This window comes from Papaver somniferum, chromosome 6 (genome assembly GCF_003573695.1).
Source record: "Papaver somniferum cultivar HN1 chromosome 6, ASM357369v1, whole genome shotgun sequence".
NCBI lineage: Eukaryota > Viridiplantae > Streptophyta > Magnoliopsida > Ranunculales > Papaveraceae > Papaver > Papaver somniferum.
In genome coordinates, this window is record NC_039363.1 from 162,232,149 (window position 1) to 162,257,681 (window position 25,533).

Sequence of the window (25,533 nt, forward strand, 5' to 3'; positions counted from 1 at the left end):
CGCTCCTTTTATCGGTCCACATTTCTTGCCTCCGTGCTAGTTCAACCAGAGTTGGGATTTTTCCATCGGTTGAAGCGACAGAGATAATGCGGGTACTGAAATATGAAAATTCGTTATAAACAGAATTGTTCAAAGGAGGGTGAGAAACATTACCATTTGAGGGATTCCGGATGAGATCCGTCGCGGTAGAATTATCCCTGAGGCCAATCATCTTTTTGAAAATCTCGAGATTGCAACTGAGAGATTAATCTCCCACTGTGGTCGCCAATTGTTTATGGGTGAAAACTATTTCTGCTGTTTTTGGTAATTTTGGGTGTGTGTGGATGAGAAACGAATCTAAACCCTAAACAAATGCACTGCACGAGAGTGCTTTTGATTCGAGAGATCAATCTATACAATTCTTGCCTAAACCAAGAAATGGTCGTTCCAGACTTGCTTCGGTCACAAAGTGAAGGAGATGGGGTTGATCTTAGGGAGGGAAGCGAAGAAGGTGTTGAGATTGCGAAGGTGTTGGTTGTTTATGACTTGTATCAAGAAGCTGAACTGGCTTGCAAAAATGAAAGCTATTAGTTCTGGATAATTTCTGGATACGATGGAAACACTTGGTTTTTCTGTGTCTTTTTTCGTGTTGTTTGGAAAATAGGTGAAGGACCTATTTATACAAGTCATTGAGCGCAAGCCCTCATCTCGTAGGAAGTGGAGGAGGTTGAGTGATGAAGTAGTGGGGTCATGTAACTGATTGTCACACGATCATGTACTTGCACACTTCTTCCATCATCGCTAACCGTCCATGCCTCCTAACACGTTCTTGTAATGGTGCGTTGCACGCTACACGCTGTAAACCGCTATACCAATACCCCAGTAAGTATCCCCCAGTTTGTGACATGTTTGATGTCTCGAATGAGTGGAAGTAGGATGGTTGAGCTGGTATGGAGAGGCTCGGAAGAGCTCGTACGAGAAAGGCTGTCAAAGACGGTCTTAAAAGAGGTCGCGACCGTCCAATTTCGTCGGCCTAGTTGGACGGCTTGGATCGTACCGCGATCGATCTGTGAAGTGCTGGCATGCAAATTGGCGGGCCCACTTCTCACCTACCTGACCGGCTCTCTCACAGCCTAGCCATAGAGTATGCTCGAAGAAAGGCTGGCATGATGTTTAAAGGGTCGCGGAAATTCCACTAGTATCTTAAAACAATCACAACCATCCAACTTCGCTAGCATGTTTGGATGGCTTAGATTGCGCCTAAGACCATTAGAGAAGTGCATACACGTTCACTGTCGGCAGATCGGTTCCTCAAAAAGAGGAGCATAACTTTCCAAACCGTTTGGCCCAAATCGTGTGTACGTGCTGTTTTCAAAACCCTAATCGATCACGACCATCCATCTTCGCAATCTTGGATCGAAGGTGTATGGCATGCTCCTGCTAGGGTTCGTCTAGGTGGTAGGCTTTGAAAAGGTGTAAAAAATTATCCCCGGCCAAAAACTTGGTGGGCCCGGAGATATGTATAAAATTAAGCGTAATAAAAACGGGGGCCTACAGTAATACCGCAAGTGCACGGTCGTCGGTTGTAGCTCGTGCAAGTACGGGTCGATCCACAGAGACTGGGTGTGTTTTGGAGTTTCTAGCTATTTTGGGTTCTAAATTTGCTAATGGGCTTTGAATACCAAAGGGGTCTTGAATATCAATGGGCTTTGAATACCCTTTGGAACTGTTGGGCTGAACTGAGCTTGGGCTCAGAAATGTGGACTATGGGCTTTAGGTCTTAAACAACTGGGCTTTGGTTAAGCCTGAATTGGATTGGGCTCAGCTTTTGAAGTGAGCTTTGGGCTCAGTTGGTTTTTGCCTTTGCTTGGCTGCAGGAAGCAGCAGCAACAACAGCAACAGCAGCTGCAGGAGGGCAACAGCAACAGCAGCTACAGGAGAAAGAAGTGGCAGCAACAGCTGCAGCAGTGCAAAGAAAGAAGACTGCAGCACAAAAGAAACAGCAACAACAACTGCAGCAGAACAAGTGACAGAGAAGGCAATGTAGCAGCAGAAGTGGCAGAGCACAACAGCACAAGGCCAAGAAGAAGGAAAAGCAGTTAACAGGAAAAGGAGTAGCAGCAGGGGAAGCAAATAGTATAAGGCAGCAGTGCAATGCAGCAAGGCAAAGGCAAGTGCACAGCAAGGCCAAGGAAGGCAGCAGCAACAGAGTTGCAGCAAGCCAAGTGCAGTAACAAGAAAAGAAGTAGCACAAGCAAGGAATAAAATGCAAACAAAATGAACATGGAAGTAAAACAGTGACAGAAACAAAGAACAAAGCAACTACAAGCATAAAACAGTGCAAGATTAACCAAGGCCTAAGCCAAGGGCAGGGGTGATAAAGAAACTGAAATGAAGCAAGGCTAAGCTAAGGCAAGATTATAGGCAAACAAATAGAATGGGAAGAAAAAGCTTGCTATGAGCACTAGTTTCTCCCAATGCTCAATCACAGTACAACCTAAGCATACAACAAGAATGGCAAGAAAATCAGCTTGCTATGAGCACTGATTTCTTGCCATTGCACAATTAGTTCAAAGCTTCACAGATGTATCTAGCCTAGCATTCCTTCAAATTAACAGTGACAAAGCAATGAGGATAACATGTAAACAAGAACATCACACATTAACAGTAAACAACACTAACAGGAATTGAAAACAAGAAATTGAAACATATACATTTAACATGAGCACACTAACAGGAAAATAACACTTTTAACATATGCAGTGAAACTAAAATGGAACATTAACATGAAAACAACAACAGAACATAATGAACATGAAATTAAATTGAGCTGAAATTGAACATTTAACAGGACATGAAAATTAACAGAACTTAGCAGTTCTGGATGCAGGCTAATCCCAACATAACTATTACAACACACACATAAGGCTATTTATAGTCACAGACCCAAACTTCTCAAAATTATAAAATTAGGGTTTATAGAAAAATCCCCAAATTTCAACAGTGAAATTAGCTCACCTAAACGTCAAATTGACGCCGACCCATCCCTTCTCTGACTCCCCTGTATCACTCCATGCCTTCAATTTCAACTCTATTTCACCTAATTTGTCAATTTCACCTCTAGGGTTCCTGACATGGGAGAGGCGTGAAATTGAGTGATTAGGAGGACATAGAGTTGGTGAAAGTGGAAATAATGATGTGGGTTAGGGTTGTTGTGGAGAGCTGGTGGTGTTTGGTGGCGTCAGGGAGTGGTGGTGATGATGGTGGTGCGGCAGTTGCAGGAGGTGGCTCTGCAGAGGGGTACGGTGGAGAAGAAAGTGGCTCGACTGGTTGGGAGAGAAGGGTGTTTGGTTAGGTGGATGGGCTCGGGTGATAGGGTGTGAGGCGGGCGTATCGAGTTTGATGTTCTGCGATGCTGAGTCAATGGATGCGAAGCTGGTAGGTAGATCGGACGGTGATGTGAAGTGAAGCTTGTAGCGACCGTCAGATTTTCTGATACAACGAAGTTAACGGCTCTAGATGGGGTTAGGTGTTGTAGTGTAAGGCGGAGATATCAAACTTTGATGCACAGCAAGAAGCGACCGTTGGATTCAACTACCATCTAATCTGAAGGCTTGGAATTTCAGCGTTGTGGTGCTTGGCAGAGACTTCAGATTTTGATGCTCTATGAAGGAGCGACCGTCGATGCTTCTGAGAACTGATCTGATGGCTGAGAACGGAGGCGCTTTTGTGTGTAGAAAATGAGGTTGTGCGCACCATTCTTCGCGGCTTCCTTGCGTAATTTCTCCCGGCTTTTCACTACTTTTCTGCTCTTTTCGCTCCGCGACTCATCCGAACTTTATTTATACCTAAAAATGCAAAATTAATTAATAAAAAATTTATTCTTGAAAACAATGAAAATACAGAATATAAAATGTAGAATTAATGCATAAAAGATGAGTTAAAATGCCAACAAAAAGGGATAATATATACAATATTTGGCACTCATCAAATACCCCCAAACCTGAATTTTACTTGTCCTCAAGTAAAACAAAACTAAGGAAATCCTAACTATACCACTGTCGCTGGTCTCTCGAATGCATTTAGCGTATGCACTAAGCCTTTTAAACCACTAAGTGTCCCTAGTGGACGAGTTGAAGTCTCGTGAAGGTTTACCAGAGGTGTGCCTACAAAACCTAAGGACAAAATATGAGCTCAGATTCCATCAAACGTGACATGTGCAAAACAGTTAAGCTCACAGCAAAATGGAGATGTCAATCTAGCTATCGAAGGCACAATCCTAGCACTGATAACAAAAAAAGACATGTGATAAGAGTGTAAAGTGTATCTACACATGTGTAAAGAAAGATTGAAGTTATGACTACTAATCACCAAGAGATAGTTTCTCAGGCTAAGAACTGAGGTCGAAATCTAGCTAGCTGTCCGGACTTTACGAGAATTGTGAATGAGTTGGAGGTATTTCACAATTACTCGCGTTGTACATCAATGGCATACACCCTCCTTGCTTATTACAACGAAACAACAAAAGATGACTATTTACATGACTCTTATTACATTGACTATTCTTTTTATTTTTGGAACAAGAGATGATGGAATTGATAAATACTTGATTTTTTTTTTTTTTTTTTTTTTTTTTTTGATATTTTTTTCTCTTTTTTTTTCTTTCTGAATATATACATCGTTTTTTTTTTTTTTTTTTTTTTTTTTTTTTTTTTTTTTTTTTTTTTTTTTTTTTTTTTTTTTTTTTAGAACAAGGAAACACTTTTGATACATATACAAAAGGAAACAAAAATTACATGACACTTTGCAAGAGGTAGCCCTTTTTGATGCACCCAGTTAAATTCGATGGTTGTCTTTCTTAATGTAACCTCCACCTTCTATCCCAACCAACCAAAGAACAAGCTAGTCAAGTTTCGTTCAGTATTCTAAAGTGATTGGCAATCGTAACTTCCTATCCAACACCTTGAAGATCGAGGCCATACATGTATTGGTAGATCGTGCGCGTGCAAATTTCTTATCACTATGTGAATTGTGCTAGAATCAGGGTGCCTAAATATCTAGACTAAGACTCCTAATAAAAACATATTTGCACAAGAGTCAACATTTCAAGGTAAATGAGCTCCATTTTTATGATTTTTTTTTCAATTTTTTAATTTTTTTTTGAATTTTTGATTTTTCAATTTTTTTGGAATTTTTCAATTTTTTCAAAAAGAAGGAGTTCGTTTTCAATTATAGCATATTATCGTGGCATCTACTCTATACCCCCAAACCTAAACTAAACATTGTCCTCAATGTTTCAAAATATGGAAAGGATTAAAATGCAACATATGGAAAGGGACATGCTGAGTAGAGTAAAAGGAGAGAGAATACCCGATTTCGGTGAAAGCAGAATTAAAACTCCGTTATTCAAGGCAAAAATCCAACATATTTCAGCCGAGATCATATTGGATTAGAAAAATATACAAAAGGAACAAAAGGATTTTTAAAATTTTATCTACTGGATTATATACAAAAATATTCACCATACACTAACAATCTAAAGAGTTGAGGATCAACCCAAAAGACGAAGTGTAGACATTTCAACAGCTTCACACAATAATAATAGGAAAGAAATGCAAGTGAAACTGTGAAACAAAATGAGCTACCCCCAAACCTGGATTTTACAGAAGATATAGTTTTGAAAACAAAATCGCGCAGTTTCGGGGGTTCATTATGCAAAAGGTCTAGCTCGAAATGAACTGTGCTAGGGACGGGCAAACATGCTAATTCCAACTGTGGTTCCTCAAATGTATTATATTTGGAAGCAAAATAGTCCAAGAGGACTTGGGAAGCACACAGTTCCAAACCTAGGTTAGGCATTTTCAGAAAAATTGGTTTTACAATATTGGTACAAACCAAATCTAGGTTGGGTGGAAGGCCAACAATTGTGACTTAGGTAGAAGAATAGGCATATATATCAATCAAATCAAAATCTTCTAACTCATCTACACATGTCACATCATGCTCATTATCATCAATCACATTGGCAAGATTACAATCAGAATTATCAACATCATCAACAGATTTATTCTCGTGTATCGGCACATCAGGGGAAACATCACATGGAATACTAGAAGAAATATCATGCATTAAGGTCGGGGCAGAGAAGCCTAATGTATTTGAACCAAAGGTTCCACAACATTTTCAGTATAGACATGTTCTTCTAAATAACATCATAATCATCATCATCATCATGATAGGCATTTTGCAATCTAGGATAATTTTCAATCCTAAGGTCGGAGCTATTACAAGAATAAAACTCTAATTCATGGGGATGACTCATATCATGTGGTGTTGTTCCTGTTTCCCTAACGGATTCCCATTGATGGGTTTTCTCTGCAATCTCGGCTAAAAAATTCCATGCATCATCCACAGATTTATCAATAAACTCACCATTACACATAGATTCAACCATGGTTCGAGATTTAAAGTCTAGTCCCTCATAGAGGATGACGACAAGTCTCCACTTCTCAATTCCATGGTGCGGACATTCACTCAACAAATCATTAAAACGTTCAAAATAGTGAAAAACAGTTTCCTCATCCAATTGGACAAAACAATTGATACTTTGACGAATAGCGATGGTCCTATGGTGTGGAAAAATTTTTGGAAAAATTGATTAGTGAGTTGTTCCCAAGTGGTGATTGATTGTGGTCTCAAACCGTAAAACCATGTTTTGGCCCTTTCCTTTAAAGAAAATGTAAACAAACGCAATTTCAGAGAGCTTCGGACAAATGATCAGGTTGCATAGTCCGACAAATTTGTTCAAACTCTTTACATGAGTATAGGGGTTCTCAGAATCGAACCCTCGAAATATAGGAAGTATTTGTATCATGCTTGCATTTATTTTAAAAGGGTTATTGGTTTGAGGTAAGACAATACATGATAATGGAATTTGTATTGATGGATACATGTATTCATGGAGAGCACGAGGTTGGTCCATTTTGAAATGACACAAAGCCCACTATTTGGTTTTAAATGGGCAAATTTTAAAAATTTGGTTTTGGGAAAATTTTGGTTTTGATGGGCTGTAAAAGAAAAGTTTGGTTTAAAATGGGAGCAAAAGAATTTTTTTTTTTTTTTTTTTTTTTTTTTTTTTTAAATAAAAGAAGAAAATAAAATTTGGTTTTTGAAATGGGAGCAAGCCCACTGTGCAAGCCTCTGATGAAATGAAGGCTGCGGCCTACGAAAATCCAAGTTTTAATTTTGAAAGTTTAATTTGGCCCAGTTGGTTAAGGCCCGACGTTTGTTTTAAAACTTTGGTTTCGAGGTCCACTCTTGAGTGGAAGCAAGTCCACAATCAGTTATAAGCTCAGCTGGGTTTAAACCCAGAGTCCAAAATATAAGTCCAATGGAAAAATTTAAACAAGCCCACACAAAATAAATACAAGCCCACAAATTAAACAACAAGCCCACAAATAAATTATTACAAACCCAAAATAGAAAAATAAAAGCCCAAAAAATTGGGTTAATTATTACAAGCCCACAATTAAAAAATTTGGAAGCCCACAGGTTGGGTTCTCTCAATGAATGGGTTTAGGCTTACCTTTTTAGCACAGCCCAGCTGCTCTGATATTGTTGCAAAAACCCAGTTGGGTTTTGGTTCTTTTCCTTGGTGGCGTCCCAGCAGAGGAAAAACAGGTTCAGAATCAGCAGGTCCAACAGCAAATGAAATGAAGCAGATGCAGATGCAAATGCTATGAATGAAATACAAAATAGCTAAAAAAACACAGATAAAACACAGCACCAATCCCCGGCAACGCGCGCCAAAAACTTGGTAGGCTTGAAAAGGTGTAAAAATTATCCCCGCCAAAAACTTGGTGGCCCGGAGATATGTATAAAATTAGCGTAATAAAACGGGGGCCTACAGTAATACCGCAAGTGCACGGTCGTCGGTTGTAGCTCGTGCAAGTACGGGTCGATCCACAGAGACTGGGTGTGTTTTGGAGTTTCTAGCTATTTTGGGTTCTAAATTTGCTAATGGGCTTGAATACCAAAGGGGTCTTGAATATCAATGGGCTTTGAATACCCTTTGGAACTGTTGGGCTGAACTGAGCTTGGGCTCAGAAATGTGGACTATGGGCTTTAGGTCTTAAACAACGGGCTTTGGTTAAGCCTGAATTGGATTGGGCTCAGCTTTTGAAGTGAGCTTTGGGCTCAGTTGGTTTTTTGCCTTTGCTTGGCTGCAGGAAGCAGCAGCAACAACAGCAACACAGCTGCAGGAGGGCAACAGCAACAGCAGCTACAGGAGAAAGAAGTGGCAGCAACAGCTGCAGCAGTGCAAAGAAAGAAGACTGCAGCACAAAAGAAACAGCAACAGCAACTGCAGCAGAACAAGTGACAGAGAAGGCAATTAGCAGCAGAAGTGGCAGAGCACAACAGCACAAGGCCAAGAAGAAGGAAAAGCAGTTAACAGGAAAAGGAGTAGCAGCAGGGAAGCAAATAGTATAAGGCAGCAGTGCAATGCAGCAAGGCAAGGCAAGTGCACAGCAAGGCCAAGGAAGGCCAGCAACAGAGTTGCAGCAAGCCAAGTGCAGTAACAAGAAAAGAAGTAGCACAAGCAAGGAATAAAATGCAAACAAAATGAACATGGAAGTAAAACAGTGACAGAAACAAAGAACAAAGCAACTACAAGCATAAAACAGTGCAAGATTAACCAAGGCCTAAGCCAAGGGCAGGGTGATAAAGAAACTGAAATGAAGCAAGGCTAAGCTAAGGCAAGATTATAGGCAAACAAATAGAATGGGAAGAAAACTAGCTGCTATGAGCACTAGTTTCTCCCAATGCTCAATCACAGTACAACCTAAGCATACAACAAGAATGGCAAGAAAATCAGCTTGCTATGAGCACTGATTTCTTGCCATTGCACAATTAGTTCAAAGCTTCACAGATGTATCTAGCCTAGCATTCCTTCAAATTAACAGTGACAAAGCAATGAGGATAACATGTAAACAAGAACATCACACATTAACAGTAAACAACACTAACAGGAATTGAAAACAAGAAATTGAAACATATACATTTAACATGAGCACACTAACAGGAAAATAACACTTTTAACATATGCAGTGAAACTAAAATGGAACATTAACATGAAAACCTTAACAGAACATAATGAACATGAAATTAAATTGAGCTGAAATTGAACATTTAACAGGACATGAAAATTAACAGAACTTAGCAGTTCTGGATGCAGGCTAATCCCAACATAACTATTACAACACACATAAGGCTATTTATAGTCACAGACCCAAACTTCTCAAAATTATAAAATTAGGGTTTATAGAAAAATCCCCAAATTTCAACAGTGAAATTAGCTCACCTAAACGTCAAATTGACGCCGACCCATCCCTTCTCTGACTCCCCTGTATCACTCCATGCCTTCAATTTCAACTCTATTTCACCTAATTTGTCAATTTCACCTCTAGGGTTCCTGACATGGGAGAGGCGTGAAATTGAGTGATTAGGAGGACATAGAGTTGGTGAAAGTGGAAATAATGATGTGGGTTAGGGTTGTTGTGGAGAGCTGGTGGTGTTTGGTGGCGTCAGGGAGTGGTGGTGATGATGGTGGTGCGGCAGTTGCAGGAGGTGGCTCTGCAGAGGGGTACGGTGGAGAAGAAAGTGGCTCGACTGGTTGGGAGAGAAGGGTGTTTGGTTAGGTGGATGGGCTCGGGTGATAGGGTGTGAGGCGGGCGTATCGAGTTTGATGTTCTGCGATGCTGAGTCAATGGATGCGAAGCTGGTAGGTAGATCGGACGGTGATGTGAAGTGAAGCTTGTAGCGACCGTCAGATTTTCTGATACAACGAAGTTAACGGCTCTAGATGGGGTTAGGTGTTGTAGTGTAAGGCGGAGATATCAAACTTTGATGCACAGAAAGAAAGCGACCGTTGGATTCAACTACCATCTAATCTGAAGGCTTGGAATTTCAGCGTTGTGGTGCTTGGCAGAGACTTCAGATTTTGATGCTCTATGAAGGAGCGACCGTCGGATGCTTCTGAGAACTGATCTGATGGCTGAGAACGGAGGCGCTTTTGTGTGTAGAAAATGAGGTTGTGCGCACCATTCTTCGCGGCTTCCTTGCGTAATTTCTCCCGGCTTTTCACTACTTTTCTGCTCTTTTCGCTCCGCGACTCATCCGAACTTTATTTACTACCTAAAAATGCAAAATTAATTAATAAAAATATTTATTCTTGAAAACAATGAAAATACAGAATATGGGATAAAATGTAGAATTAATGCATAAAAGATGAGTTAAAATGCCAACAAAAAGGGATAAATATATACAATATTTGGCACTCATCACTAGGCTAGTTAAATTATGTGGCCAACTTGCGTGGCCGTGATTGTTTCTGAGACTGACACGGACAGTCCAGATTTCCTTTAAGGGATTAAACTTGCTCGATCAGGCTAATATAAGCATGCTGATACGAGATTCTCTTTGTCAGAGAATGGTATGGCCTGTATGGGTATTTCATGCATGCCTCACTATTGACACTCGGAGATTCGTGTTACTCTGCTAAGAGTAAACACTCAGTCGTCATGCCGCGTCAATAATGAGGGTCCTGCTGAGAACAACACAGGAAATACAAGGCAACTCGTGCATTAATTGATAATTCTATAAATTCACATAATATTTGGGATGGTTGCTACATGCACCATTCTGGGTGAATTTCATGTATTTATTGAATTACTTCGAATAAATAAAGTGAAGAGGTTTTCTGCGCTCATCACTTATCAAATGGCCTTCCCGTTTGCAGGATGTCAGCGCATAAAATACGTTTTACAATTTTAGCTTTGAACTAAAATCCACCATCAACAGAAGTGACAAAGAATAATTAATTTTCAGAATGTACACTGATGTCGCTTAAGTGACAAAATCACACATACCAGCTACAAATATTCCTGCAAGGTTAGAAATCCTCGGTATGGGGTACACCATAGACTACGGTGTTGCAACTACACTTGGTGGAAGTGTAGTTGAGGCCGTGTCTCCATAAACGAAGATGGAGAGACCACCAGGTTCGATCAATGCTCACCTAGAAAGGAAGTAGATGAGTAAGGCACAACCTAATTTGTATCATTAATGAAATCATCTCACTTGATTGTCTCTGACTATGTCCATGAATCAATAATGGAGGACACTCCGAAGTTTTAAATGATTATGGAGAACAATGAAATCCCGACGGATTATGAGAATGCACATGAGTCAATGGAAGGATCATGTGTGCACACTGATGGTATAATCCATAAATAGTTGCTCCAGAAGTAGAGCACAATGAGATCGAACCATGCTTTATTTTGATTAATTTCAAATAAATAACATATTTGGTCTACACAATCCAGGTAGAACTTAGTTCTTTGGCAAATATATGAGTATTTGGTGTGGTAGTGCTAACCGACCAAGTGTAAAGCCTATTGGACATACATAATTAATTTTTCATAAAGCATAATGAGAAGAAAGTAGTCTTAAATTACAAAGACTCGCCTTGTGGCGCGAGGTTTCTCACAAAGCCCTGGAATTTTTCTCTTGTAATGAACGTTATAGAGTTCCGCTACTTAGTTAGCTTGGTAATTTCATAAGGATTTGAAATGCAGCATATGTATGTGGTTGTTACGTATCTCTGAAAGAATCAAGAGATAGAAGATATTTACAAAAGTACTTGATAGACTTTTGTTGCCCAAATCAAATGACTCTAAACCACATAGTGCGTTTACATTTAGATAGAATGCTCACTTATAGATTCAAGCAATCAGGCGGATGTGGAATACCTGTCTAAGTGGCTATTTGATTTGGAGGGATAGACAAGTAACTTATTTTTCCTTGCGTATTCATAAGAAAGTTCATGATTTGGAATTGTAGCTATTTATGTTGATGGTACAGACATGATGTGTACTCTTGATGTAATACGAGACCTTAAAAGTTATTTAAAATCCGAATTTGAGATGAAAAATCTAGGGAAAGCTCGATCGAATACTGAGCTTGTGGTATATTATTCCACCAGTTTGCATATGTCTAAAGTTATCAGGCAATTTAACAAAGACATGTATCCTGATAGCACTCCCATGATTAGTCGAGGTTCAAATGTAAGTAAGTGACCGTTTCGTCTAAAGAAAGATGACGAAGATGTGTTGGGAGATGAAATTCCCATATCTAAGTACAATAGACACATTGTCGTACTTAGTATAATAATGTACTCGATAAAATTTTGCATCCCCAGGGAACTTGTTAGCTAGATATAGCTCAGCGCCAACGCAACATCATTTGAATGGTATAGTGAATGTAATCATGTACTTAAAAGTAACCATTGACATAAATTTGTTTTATTCCTGCAAAGACATTAAAAGGAATGCTAATGAAAGTGCAATCCAAAAGTTGTTGACTATGAAGGAACAATAATCTCTTCTCCAACGAAAGTAATCAGAGGGGGATATGGTAGATTATTTTCTAAGTCATTACCAATATTCAGTTTCGAAAAATACATGACTAAAGGAACTGTCTGGAACAACTCTGAAAGTAATCAGGGGGAGGATCCAAGGATATGATGTCGACATATTTTACTTCGAAATTGAAGCTGTGTTGTACTCTTTTTCCCGTCGATCGAGATAGTTTTTCCCAAAGGGTTTTGTTACTCGACAAGGTTTTTAGCGAGACAACACTAAAAACATCAAGTATGTTGAACGTTGAAGACATAAAGATCGTGTTGATATTACTGAAAATATCTGAATCAAATAAATGAAATGCGATAGTCTGTTAAGCAAAGTAACTTCCAGAATCAACAACAGGGTTTTATAAACGTTCAAGTCACCAAAGTAAAAGTGTGATAAACTCCTTTTGACTGCATTAGAGTAACAAAAATTGTCTGACATCAGGGAGAGCATCTAATGGTGTGTTGAACTATTTTCCTTCACCGGGGTTACTTTTTCCCACAGGGTTTTGTTACTCGGTAAGGTTTTCAATGAGACAACAACAAACACCGGGAATGCAATTTCCCAGCTAAGGCTATTGTCTTTCCCACAAGGATTTTCTGCCTTAGGAATTGTGAAGCAACTAGTCAACTTCAACAAAACAAAGTGATCATCTGCAACAGATCACCTTTACTTGCATCTTCCACGTTGTACTCTTTTCCTTCGTCAAGGTTTTGTCCAACTGGATTTTTCCTTGTCAAGGTTTTAATGAGACAACGTATACACATCCAACTATATTCTAAGTTTACTTAATATTGTACTCTTTTTCTTTAGTTCAGGTTTTGTCCCTCAGGGTTTTTTCTGACGAAGTTTTAACGAAGCAATTAACTTAGACTCGTCGATCTTTGATGATCGTATTGCATGTGATGAACTACATGTAAAATACGAGACAACATGTGAAGTATTACATGTGAAGAGTTGTACCAAGGTTTTGTCCCACTGGGTTTTTTCTTTATCAAAATTTTAATGAGGCAATGGACTCCGACACAAGTCATCAAGGAGAACGACATTTGAAGAACTATATGTAAAGCATTATGTATAAAGTTTTGTTATTGAACCGCATAAGGGGGAGTGTTACAGGGCCTACGACCCATGGATGGGCTGTCCAACTAGATTCCTAGGGTTGTATATAAGGGAAACTATGTAATGATTCTACACTACTCCCCTAATAATATTGTTCTTCTCCTTCCTCTTATCTTCCATGTTTCATCTATAATTCTCCTAAAACATAATATATTTATTTAGTGAGAGAGCTATCCCTTATCTCTCAAAATGGGTTGGCAATAACTTTTACCCTCTTTACAAGATCAATACATACTCCCCCACACCACCATCAGCGGTGTTTCCTTTTCCCTGAGTAGATGATTCTTTCTCCCGGTCTAGGAGGAAGAATTGAAGCTTGTATATAAGAAGCAAGCCCTAGTATTCTTTGTCAATTATCTACTGCTTCCGACCGTGAATCTGTTGATTTTACGCAAGAGTCTGTCTCTGGAGATCATAAAAGAGTTGAATCCTAGAACATAACAATAATAATTCCCAAATAATGGTGAAGGTTCGAATGAACACGGCCGATGTGGCCGCAGAAGTCAAGTGTTTGAGAAAATTGATTGGAATGAGATGTTCCAACGTCTATGATCTTAATCCCAAGGTTTGTTTCAATTCCTCCTTCTTAAACCCTAATTTTAAATCATATTTAAACTGGAGAATTTTCTTTGACAATTTGAGTTGCTGCAGACATATATGTTCAAGTTAATGAATAGCAGTGGAGTTACTGAATCTGGAGAAAGTGAAAAGGTTTTGTTGTTAATGGAAAGTGGTGTTCGTTTACATACAACTGAGTACGTCAGGGACAAAAGTACCACACCATCTGGTTTTACTCTCAAATTGAGAAAGCATATACGTACACGAAGGCTTGAAGATGTTCGTCAGCTTGGATATGATCGGGTATGCATTTACATATATGCTTTTCTGTTAATTATTTTAGAATGTTAGGTGCTACTTGTTGTTGATCAATTTTGTTTGTTTTTGTGCTTTAGATTGTTCTCTTTCAATTTGGGCTGGGTGCCAATGCACATTATGTTATATTGGAGCTTTATGCGCAAGGAAATATAATCCTTACAGATTCTGAATTTGTAGTTATGACGCTTCTTCGATCACACAGGTTTTGAAATTTCATATTCTATCTGATATTGTTTTGGATTTTCTTATTATGAGATTCCAATGGAGGAAATGCTTATGAAACCAATAATGGGTTTTAGCAGTTACATAAATCATAACTATTGCTGGTTTTACAAAATTGTTCTCACTGGTCCAACTCACAAAGTAATTTGTGCAACTGCTCCGACTAATGATATATGTAGCAGCAACATAGTCCTGTAAAAGAGATTAAGATCCAAAATTCTCGTGGCTGGTAACTTTTCACTGACTGCAGGGATGATGATAAAGGTCTGGCTATCATGTCTCGCCATCCCTATCCAGTCGAGGCTTGTCGTCTTTTTACAAGAACTACTGCCACGAAGCTGCAAGAAGTACTTACCTCTTTTAATGAAGCTGATAACAAGGATGCAGTTGAGGGTAATGGCGGCAGTAATGATGCTTCTAATACATCTACAGAAAACCATGGTAATCGTAAAAATATAAAGCCGTCGGATGCCAACAAAAATGCTAATGATGGCGGTCGCTCTAAACAAGCTACATTGAAAGTGGTCCTTGGGGAGGCATTGGGTTATGGTCCTGCACTTTCTGAGCATATCATATTAGATGTTGGGCTGACTCCGAACACGAAAGTTGGGAATGATTGCAGAGTGGATGATAATACTATTCGGCTTTTGATTGAAGCTGTTGCCAAGTTTGAGGATTGGCTTGAGGACATCATATCAGGAGAGAAAGTTCCCGAAGGATATATATTAATGCAAAAGGGGAAGAAAGAGATTTTACCAGCTGAAGAAGGAACTTCTAGCAAGGTTATAAGATGGTTCTGTTTACGTAATTTATGTAATTGTAGCCTGAAAATAAGTTTCAAACAACTTATCCCTACCCCCTATTGTGTAGCCCTCTCATTTTTTCTTTTTTCGTGTTGGTGCTACTGCAGGTCTATGATGAATTTTGCCCTATTTTACTGAACCAGCTCAAGTCAAGGGAATCTATGAAATTTGAAACATTTGATGCTGCACTGGATGAGTTCTATAGTAAAATTGAAAGTCAAAGGTCAGAACAACAACAAAAGACTAAAGAGGGGTCTGCGGTACAGAAGCTTAACAAAATACGCCTGGATCAGGTATCATTGTTTCTTTGCTTTTAATACATTGTTTTTTTGTATCTATTTTGGCTGTCTTTTAAGTGTTGTATGGAGCATGATCTGCTATCTGTCTTCTGGCCTCTAAGTTGCGTCATACCGCTTGTGTTTGTTGTTGGCTCAATATGAGTGAATTAGCGTTGTTGTCATTTTCTAGAGTCTTGGTTTGGATACTTTAACCTCTTAATAAAAAAAATATTCTCTACAGTGCAGCATGAATTTGTACAACAAATTGTTCAAGTAGCTAGCTTTGTTAGTGTGCTTGTTCACACGTTAATTGTTTTTTCTCTATCATAGGAAAATCGTGTTCATGCATTGAAGAAGGAAGTTGACCGGTGCATAACAATGGCAGAATTGATCGAATACAACCTAGAAGATGTGGATTCAGCTATTTTAGCCGTTCGTGTAGCTCTTGCAAATGGAATGAACTGGGATGATCTTGCTCGTATGGTGAAAGAAGAGAAAAAATCCGGGAATCCTGTAGCTGGGCTCATTGATAAGCTTCATCTTGAAAGAAATAGCATGACATTGCTGCTGAGCAACAACCTTGATGAAATGGATGATGAAGAAAAAACAAGCCCTGTTGATAAGGTAATACTTGAAGTTGGGGGTTTGCCTGTATAAACACCCACACAATTTGCTTTCTGAAGGCTTATATATTAGTGACCACGAGTTTACACGCATCAATTTTCACTTAAAAAATGCAAAATATATATGGAGGTTTTCTAGCAGCTTTGAGCCTACAAAAATGCCAGGAACATATTTTTAATAATGTTTTCTTCTTTCTACAACATATGCACATATTGATAGACATTTCATATTAATTTTGTGAAGATTTAATGGATCAAGTATTTGCAGCTCTATACTACTGACACTTGTTAATCATTCTTTTCGTTCCAGGTAGAAGTTGATTTGTCACTCTCAGCACATGCCAATGCACGGCGGTGGTATGAACAGAAAAAAAAGCAGGAGAGTAAACAGGAGAAGACCGTTACAGCCCATGAGAAAGCATTCAAAGCAGCTGAGAGGAAGACCCGTCTCCAACTTTCACAGGTATGTTTGTCATATATTTGTGGTGCTAAACATGATACTTTGTTTGTTCTGCCATAAGTAATGGGTATAAAGTCAATATGATCATTCAATGACCAAAGACGGCTCGAAGTTGATAATGACACTCTTACAAGACAATAAAAAAAGAGGACTGTCATTATGCCATTAAAAACTGTTCAAAACTATTTGTGTTGGTTATGGTTCTGGCTGTTATATGGTGATGTATACTGGTACGACAAGTTACCTGCCTTTAGTTGCCTTGCTCTTTTGAGCAGTAGTATGGTAATCCTATATCTTGAGCATTAGTATGGTGATGTATACGTCCTTGCATGGTCATGTTCATGGGTCATGTTATTTTTCTGGTTATTTTAACATTGGTTGGGAATATTTTATTATATGAGAGGTGTACACTGTTTACACTTAAGGGATCATCAAGTCATTTGGTTTCTGGCTTATTCTCTGCATACTGTTGTTCTGCAGGAAAAGACTGTTGCTGCAATTTCACATATGCGCAAAGTTCACTGGTTTGAGAAGTTCAATTGGTTCATCAGCAGTGAAAATTATCTGGTTATTAGTGGTCGTGATGCTCAACAGAATGAGATTATTGTGAAGCGGTACATGTCAAAAGGAGACCTGTAAGTAGTTATTTACACATGTACATGTTTTCATATAACCATAATTAGGCATCTCAGATTATTTACATATTGAAAATGTCAGAGTATGATCATATGAAAACAAGCGCATTTATGGACAAACCAAGTCTTTTTTTCTCTTTTGTTTTGTTCCCATTCTTTTTTGGCATGCCAAATCTAACATTTCAGTTGTATAAATTTCTTTTTGATAATGGACAGGTATGTGCACGCAGAATTACATGGAGCATCCAGTACTGTGATAAAAAATCACAAACCAGAGAATCCAGTACCTCCTCTTACACTAAATCAAGCTGGTTGTTTCACTGTAAGTTTGTGTCCTAGCGAATACGCCTTCAACATTCATGGATTGTTTGGTTGGCGGGAAGGGAATTATATTCCCTGGAATCCTATTCCCAAAAGAGGGGAATCCTATACCCGCCACCCCCCAATGGGTATATGATTCCCTTACTTTTTGGGAATCCTATTCCTGACCGCTCTTTAATCCAATTTACCAAATATGGGAATTGAATTGTATTCCCAGGAAACTGATTCCATTCCCCCCAACCAAACACGCCATCAGTTACATTGTTAATCCTACTTTTTTGTATGAATATTTTTTATCATTAAGTTATTGTATATCAGAATAGGCCGATTACATGATTATGGTCTTTATAGTTTAATTCTGTCTGTAGGTCTGCCACAGTGCTGCATGGGATTCAAAGATTGTAACAAGTGCTTGGTGGGTTTATCCTCACCAAGTCAGTAAAACCGCACCAACTGGAGAATATCTTACAGTTGGCAGTTTTATGATTCGTGGAAAGAAGAATTTTCTTCCTCCACACCCTCTCGTAATGGGCTTCGGAATCTTGTTTCGGTTGGATGAGAGCTCCTTGGGGTCACATTTAAATGAAAGAAGGGTAAGAGGCGAGGAGGAAGAATTGCTTGAGACTGAAGAGTTGGAATCTCTTAAAGAAATTCCTAATTCTGAGATGGAGAACGAAGTCGCAGCTGTTAACAACCTTTCAAATGCAGTGGCAGATGATGCTAGACCAAAAGTTGGGGGCATAACAGTAGTTGGTTCAGCTAAACTTAGTGAAAGTGACAGTTTCTCCACTTCCAACAAGCATGAAGATTTGATTGAAGACAAAAGCTTGCCGTCCATATCACCTCAACTTGAGGATCTGATTGATAGGGCTCTTGGGATTGGAACTGCTAATGTGGCTGGTAAAACTCATGTGCCTTCTCAAGTAAATTTGGTGAAGGATCATACAACCAATGAGCACATAACTGAAGTTAAGGAAAAGGCTCATATTTCTAAAGCTGAAAGAAGAAAGCTCAAGAAAGGGGAGACAAATACTAGTGCTGATGCAACTATTGAGCACAAAAGGGAAGACCCAAAAGACAATAGCCTTTCAGGCACTCAGTCAGATAAGAATGTCCAAAATTCGAAGACTTCTGTTGGAAAAATCAGTCGTGGGCAGAAGGGAAAACTCAAAAAGATCAAGGAGAAGTATGCTGAACAGGATGAGGAAGAACGTAAAATTCGTATGGCTTTACTAGCGGTGAGTTATAATTGTTTGATATTAATATCTGTTGTTTTTTGAGTTATAATTATCTATTATGGTGGTATTATTTATGACACTTTTGTTGAATGTGATTGGTGGGAACTTCATCCATCTTATATTGGGTGTTCTGGGTTGTCATCTAGTACAAGGTTGGATCTTGTTGACCTACAATACATGGAAGTCATAAAAAAATCTAACTCATGTTGTAACCCTTCAATCTTTACAACCTAGTCAAATATTAAGGTTTACGAACATACAGTTTCCAATCTATTATTTTTTAAACTGACATTGTTTAAAAACTTTCAGTCCTCTGGAAAAGTAGTCAAGCAGGAGAAAGATACCCAGGAAGGAAGGACTGTCTCTGTAGATCAGAAGAAATCAGCTGGTATGTTTCCCTAAGTTTTGCTAGTTGAAGGACTGATAATACTTGCTCATTTGATCTGTTGTTATCTTAATGTCTAATCATTCAGGTCAGATGTCATCAAGTTGATTCTGGTAGTTATTGAGAGTCCTTTCTGATCATAAGGATTTTACTATCATAGTGGATGAATTATGTTTTCCAGAGTATTCTATAGCATGTTATGGTTGTTTGTTAACTGCAAGATCCTTTATTTCAAGTCAATTACCTGACTTCTCTTTTCTTTTTTCTTGTCAAGTCTAAAGTGATTGTATTGACTAGATCACAAATATTTTATTTGTACAGTGTCAGGCCCAGATGATGCTTCAAAAATATGCTATAAATGCAAAAAACCAGGTCATCTATCCCGTGATTGTCAGGAACATCCTGAGGAAACTAAGCATGTCAAGGAAGTTTTGCATAAGCACTCAAACTATGGTGGTCTTAGAGATAATTCAGAAGCAGTTGAAAACATTGGCAGTGAGTTGGACAAGGTTGCGATGGAAGAAGATGACATAAATGAGATTGGTGAAGAAGAGAAGGAGAGGTTAAACGATGTGGATTACTTGACTGGAAATCCATTGCCGAACGACATTCTGTTGTACGGTGTCCCTGTTTGTGGTCCTTATAATGCAGTACAATCTTATAAGTATCGGGTGAAGATAATTCCAGGAACTGCAAAGAAAGGAAAAGGTATGAGAATCTCTTAGTTCTGTTGTGTGAATGTCAAATAAACATGTACTTTTCATAGGTAATCGTACTTGAAAGTATAAAGTTAATATTTCTTTTTCTTTTGAGTAAGGTTATTTGTTTTAGCTAGACATAAATTTATCACAGCATTCAGTAAAACATGGTAAATCCGTGGACCATATTCACGAATTCTAATGCTTGTATGGTTTTAATTTTCTCCTTTCAGCCGCTAAAGCAGCAATGAATTTGTTCGGGCACATGACCGAAGCAACAACCAGGGAAAAGGAACTCATGAAAGCGTGTACCGATCCAGAGTTACATGCTGCACTTCTTAGTAACGTGAAGGTTGCGTCTGCAGGACTCACCCAATTGAAGCAGCAGCAAAAGAAAGGAAAGAAAGCCAGCAAGAAAGGAGGCTAGCAAAGTTTCTTTTTTGTCTCCTTTCTTGCCTCAGCCATAATGTCCTACCAGGAGTTTCTCTTTCCCCTGTATTTCTGGATGATGGGTTTAGAAAGGATGGTTAGAGAACTAGATAAGTTAGAAAAAGGTTGATTACTTAGTTTTGCTGTAAATGGATCTTGTAATTGTATTGTAGTTTGATCCTACAGATAATAATCTTTGAATGACATCGTATAGAACTGAATTTCGATATATGTAAGTGCGCAAGAAGGGACAATGTGCACCTCTGCAGTTGTTTAAATATTGCTTAGTGTCATATCCACAGACGAACCAATCTGTCCCTTGGGATATCTAACAATTCTCTAGAGTGAGATACGAGCTAGGGATTTCTCTTCTGGGAAGAATTTAGGGTCTGGTCAGGACTCAGGTGGTGATTGGATAATCGATCCAGGGATCCTCCAATTAAGCCAATGGGTGTAAGGTTTTAACGCAGACACCCGAAGACAGTAGCATACACAAATTTAGATTCTAGATTAGAATTGCTGGACTTAAGTTCCGAGTATTGGATAGTTGAAACGCTATTCCAGATGGCTGAAGCAAGACTGACTGTTCGAGTAGAGCTGGTCATTATGCTATAGTCTTGGATGATATTTTGGTTGCAACATTAGGGTCATGCTTTCTTGGTCAATAATACTTGTGGGAAGCCTCCTCCCTATTGTATCACTGCAAAGTGATTGGTCATCGTGGGTTCGACAGACTTCAAAATTCAGGCAGAATAATGATCAACAGAAAAAGGTTGCCGGAGACTGTTGCACCGGAGGATACTGGAGCGAAAATAACCTAGGATGTAGATGGGGAAGAGGAATCTTCCCAAACCTACAATAATAAGGGCCTTTCATGTCAGTTCGTTTGAATGATTGAATCTACTGGTAAGGATGTTGATATGGGCCGAGGTCCGTTTGAAAACAACAGATGCAGATTTACAATCACAGAGACGCAGACACCATGGCACAAGCTGCATGCTGGCTCCAGCCGTAATACTGTTGGCCACGGCAACAGCATGTCCCGTGGTGTGACACCAGACACTCACCTTTTTACTCCTGGAAGGGGTGCCAAGCAGGAAAGAAGCATGTAGTTTTTTTCTTTTGTGGAGATGTCCAAAAGATTTTCCATGAACCCAGGTAATTTAACTAGTCTGTCGTTGCTAGTTACAAAGATGCCCTTGTACTGCACCGACCTAGTCATTCAATTTAATGCGAGAAAGTGCATGGTCGTAAACATAAAATATTGCTATCAATTGGTTACAACATCTCTTCTTTGAGTTATCAGCTGCCCCATGCTATATAATAAAACATGTTCCAGTACTCAGAATAGTAGTACAAAATTTATGCAAGGGCTTTGGTTTATTTTATATATACATGATGCAGTTGGCTAGTTTCCCTGGTAAGTCTCTCGAAAATGCTACATTCCCCCAACCCCCAGCCACAAAGAAGAATCAAGAATCCTTTTCCCCATAACGTGTCTCAAGGGACCAAGGGTACTGGGTGCCAGAACCACCACAGCCCCCCTGAGGGACGAAGGGTTTAGATGGGTGCTATGTAATGGCGAAAAATGGTGGGGGAAAGTTTCTGACCAAGTGCTGTTAAATCGTCTGCATCATAAGAAGAAAGATCGATCAAGGGTTTTAAACACTACACACAGATTGTTGCAACAATACTTGCGTTGAGGAGGACCTTCCTTACATATTCAGTGTACATCTAGTCTGTTCTACAGTCTACTCAACTTGTTAGCCCATAAGTGGATAATATAAGGAATGGTTTTCCATTTTCCATAGCAGAGTGTTTTGAACTTTGGATCTTATAGCAGAGAACAGAAACCCTAATGCATCGAACTCGAACTCATGTAGGGAACACGGAACACGTGCAGGGGCACCAAACTTAATAGGCAGACTTCAAATTACAACAATCTTAGATTTGCACACTAATTATATCCCTATCCCTATACCTAGCCCTACTTCCTTTTCTTTTTACACAAATGGATTGCGTAGCCCTACTTCTTTTTTACACATATGGATTGCTGATTCTCTGAAGCCAAATAAGTCATACACAGATACTCGACGGATCACATTGCCAATTATTATAGTCGGATTTGCTGCATGAAAGCTATGGTTGTTCAGGTGGTTAAGGAAACATCTGGGCAGCAAAGTTGGCGAGAGGGCATGCACAAATGGGTGGGCGGGGTACTTCATTAGAAAAATACCTGAATGATGGTGCGGCCAAAAATAACAAGAAGATCTGTAGAGTGATCAGTGATGATGATGTTTCAGCTCCATTTCCAGCTCTGGCTCTGTCCTCTATAATTAGAAGCACATTAAACCACACCTAAAGAGAGATCCAACTATTTTCTCCAGCAGATCACAACAACAAAAGAAAGACCAAAGAGAAGATGATGCAACATTCTGGGGATGATGCTATTTGTATGCAAATCCACGAAATTCAAACCTTTATATTTAAGTCGAACAGTTTCAAGTGATCATTACTACTCTAACAGTAACAACAGTCAAAGCTCAAAGGGATTTTCAGAGAACTCAATACACAGTTTGCTGAAGTTCTTGTAAGCTTTAGTAACTTCTGCATAACATGTAGTCTGCTATTCGGATTGGTCGATAGAAGAATAAAACATTCAGCAACCATCGCCTCCAAAGCTCCTGAGTAAATTCATCTCCTTCAGGTGTCCACAGATTTCAGTGAAGCAGACTAATTTGAGGTGTCCAAAAATCTCCCAGTCACTGAATCTAGAGCCCAAATATCGTGGTCAATATCGTCTTGTAAGGAGGAATTGGAAGCCTAGAGTAGATATGCAAAAAAGGAATTAAGAAAAAATCAGAATATTATAAACTTGTTTTCGCAAAAACGACAAACTGGAGCTTTAGTGGGAACTTCTTCTAGTACCTCGAGGTACTACTTAAGTTTTAAATTTTTTTGAGATGCTATGATCACTTGTCATAATGACAAGTGACGTGACTCCAGATTAACTGTCTGTTGGAGTAAAGCAATTAGTGCTTTATCAGCAGAACAATGAACTGTAGAGGTAACCTCAAACAGGATGAATCTATGGAATGTAGGCGGATTTCAAGAAGTCTTCTGCAAGGAGAGAACATCTTCATTATATGGATAGAACAAAAAGTTATCAGCTAGTAAAAATTGAAGATGAATATATACTACTAAAACAATCATATAGCCAAGTAAATGCATTCTACTGAAAAAATTGAAGATACAAGTAAGAAGGATTACCTTAAGGGTATCATCCACAAATCTAAATTCTAATAAGTTGAAGTTTCTCAAGCCTTAGAAAATAGGTGGATTCAGGAAGATTGAGAATAGTGAACATGTTTAGCGTCAACTTCTTAAGCGATTCACATGTAAATGGAGCATCCTTTGTTTCTTCGCAAATCCAAGTTTAAAATTCACAACTGGTCTCTTGTTTGGAAGAACTTTATTATCAGAATCCCGAGTTTCACAGCTCACACCGTTTGATGCTTCAATCGCTGGAACGAAAACATCCAATACAGAAGTCTGATTTTTATCCGGTATTGCTTCCTTTGAAACCCTAGCAGGAATAGTAAAAGAGGTATCCATCTCCCCTGACTGCAAAGGGGGAGCCAGATACGGATTACTGTCTGCAGCATGCTTTGCTTTAGCAGCATCTCCTGGGTCAGTCGATGTGGTTGCAACTAAACCATTACCTGCCAATCTCTGATGCAGGTTCAGTAAAGACCATTCTGCTTTCTTATGCTGTCTCAATTCTTCAATTCTATGATTTTTCTCCACAAGACGGTCATTTTCTCTTTCGCTTGACACTGGAGAGTGAATGTAAGTGTGACGATCAGGAAATGCAGGCAGCCAATTAGGAATATGTTCTCCCTCTGGGATCTCACTCATCTGCAAAAAGCTTGGTGTTGGTTTCCGATGTTTGTTTACTGGAAATTGAGGAACCGGCCTAGCAAATGGAATTTCCTCTGTGCAGTTCACAAACTGAATGATTTCGGTGACTGTGCCTGAACTTGTAGAGCACCGATTAATATCCGAAGCACCAATAAAACCATGGGAAGATCCCAGATCTTCCAATCCTTGGATTATGTCAAAGACATTACATTCCGTTCTATCAGCCAAATTCGCATAAAAGTGTGCAGTCTTTCCGAGCTCACAAAGGTAACGAATAGCGATATCAGATAGAGACTCGAGGGCCGACTGCTGAAAACTCTGAAACCCATAGGTTTCACATATTTGTGCAACTGCAATTCTCGCAATTGCTAATCCAAATTCATCACTTCCTCCTGATTTCTTCTTCGAATCATGTTCCTTCTCTTTTCCGGTATCTCCACTTCCATCGGTCATGTTTAAAATTATAGAACACTTTTAACTAATGTCAATTAGTTCCAAAAAGAAAAAATAACATCTTTTTCCCGAATTAGGTTTTACCCCACAATCCCAACATTGGTACAAGAACCCTGTTCCTAAAACTTAACAAATCATACAAAAAATAAAATTGACGAAACCTAGAGAAAAGTTCTAGGTAATAAAAGATTGGGGAATGAATTGTGTGATCGAAGTTGCTGAAACAAAACACTTTGAACACTAAAGCAGACAACTTTAAGGGAAAAACAGTAGTCTCACCAGTGATTCTTACAGCTCCAATTGAAATCACCTCTGATGGAAACGGCGACTGATTTTCTAGGGTTTTAAAACTGACAGAAAAAAAGAAAGAAAGAAAACGGCCTGTGAAAACTGGGAAGGAGGAGAAGTAGTGGGGTGGGGGATATATATATAGAGAATGAAAACGGAGATGTAAAGTTGGAAACCCCTTAACCGTGCGATGGTGGGCCCGCGACAGAGTTGAGAGTTGCCCTTTTGGACAAATGTGGTTTAGGCAATATGCCTAAGATTTACCTATTTCCCATCCACATTTTTGGGAGATCCCACATCACTAAACAAATCTATTTTTGTTCAACTCTTCCTAA

The 25,533-nt window shown here is 39.0% G+C and overlaps 2 protein-coding genes across 4 annotated transcripts; one reads left to right on the forward strand and one right to left on the reverse strand.

Annotated features, from left to right (window-relative positions):
* Positions 1 to 13,794: 13,794 nt before the first annotated feature.
* On the forward strand, positions 13,795 to 20,814 carry LOC113289954 (nuclear export mediator factor NEMF-like). Its single transcript, XM_026539399.1, has 13 exons — positions 13,795 to 14,133; positions 14,220 to 14,429; positions 14,522 to 14,646; positions 14,917 to 15,448; positions 15,577 to 15,762; positions 16,078 to 16,371; positions 16,681 to 16,833; positions 17,311 to 17,465; positions 17,682 to 17,787; positions 18,155 to 19,024; positions 19,334 to 19,412; positions 19,731 to 20,117; positions 20,341 to 20,814. Exons 1-13 carry the CDS (start codon positions 14,029 to 14,031, stop codon positions 20,532 to 20,534), a joined length of 3,396 nt encoding a protein of 1,131 aa, XP_026395184.1. The 5' UTR covers positions 13,795 to 14,028; the 3' UTR covers positions 20,535 to 20,814.
* Positions 20,815 to 23,004: 2,190 nt separating this feature from the next.
* On the reverse strand, positions 23,005 to 25,290 carry LOC113289955 (transcription initiation factor TFIID subunit 8-like). Of its 3 annotated transcripts, none has more exons than XM_026539402.1 (3): positions 23,807 to 25,290; positions 23,465 to 23,653; positions 23,005 to 23,359 (listed from the first exon to the last, which is right to left on the reverse strand). In XM_026539402.1, the coding sequence occupies exon 1, from the start codon at positions 24,908 to 24,910 to the stop codon at positions 23,912 to 23,914; it is 999 nt and encodes a 332-aa protein (XP_026395187.1). In that variant the 5' UTR covers positions 24,911 to 25,290; the 3' UTR covers positions 23,005 to 23,359; positions 23,465 to 23,653; positions 23,807 to 23,911. The 3 variants fall into 3 exon arrangements, with proteins under 3 accessions (XP_026395187.1, XP_026395185.1, XP_026395186.1); XM_026539400.1 differs by having other exon boundaries at positions 23,465 to 23,656; XM_026539401.1 differs by lacking the exon at positions 23,465 to 23,653.
* Between the last annotated feature and the right edge of the window lie 243 nt (positions 25,291 to 25,533).

Excerpts from the sequence above, each read along its gene's own strand:
- LOC113289955 (XM_026539401.1), bottom strand. The coding sequence starts at position 24,910 with ATGACCGATGGAAGTGGAGATACCGGAAAAGAGAAGGAACATGATTCG.
- LOC113289954 (XM_026539399.1), top strand. The coding sequence starts at position 14,029 with ATGGTGAAGGTTCGAATGAACACGGCCGATGTGGCCGCAGAAGTCAAG. Across the intron at positions 14,430-14,521 it reads GTCAGCTTGGATATGATCGG|ATTGTTCTCTTTCAATTTGG; the intron begins GTATGCATTTAC and ends TTTGTGCTTTAG. Across the intron at positions 20,118-20,340 it reads AACTGCAAAGAAAGGAAAAG|CCGCTAAAGCAGCAATGAAT; the intron begins GTATGAGAATCT and ends TTCTCCTTTCAG.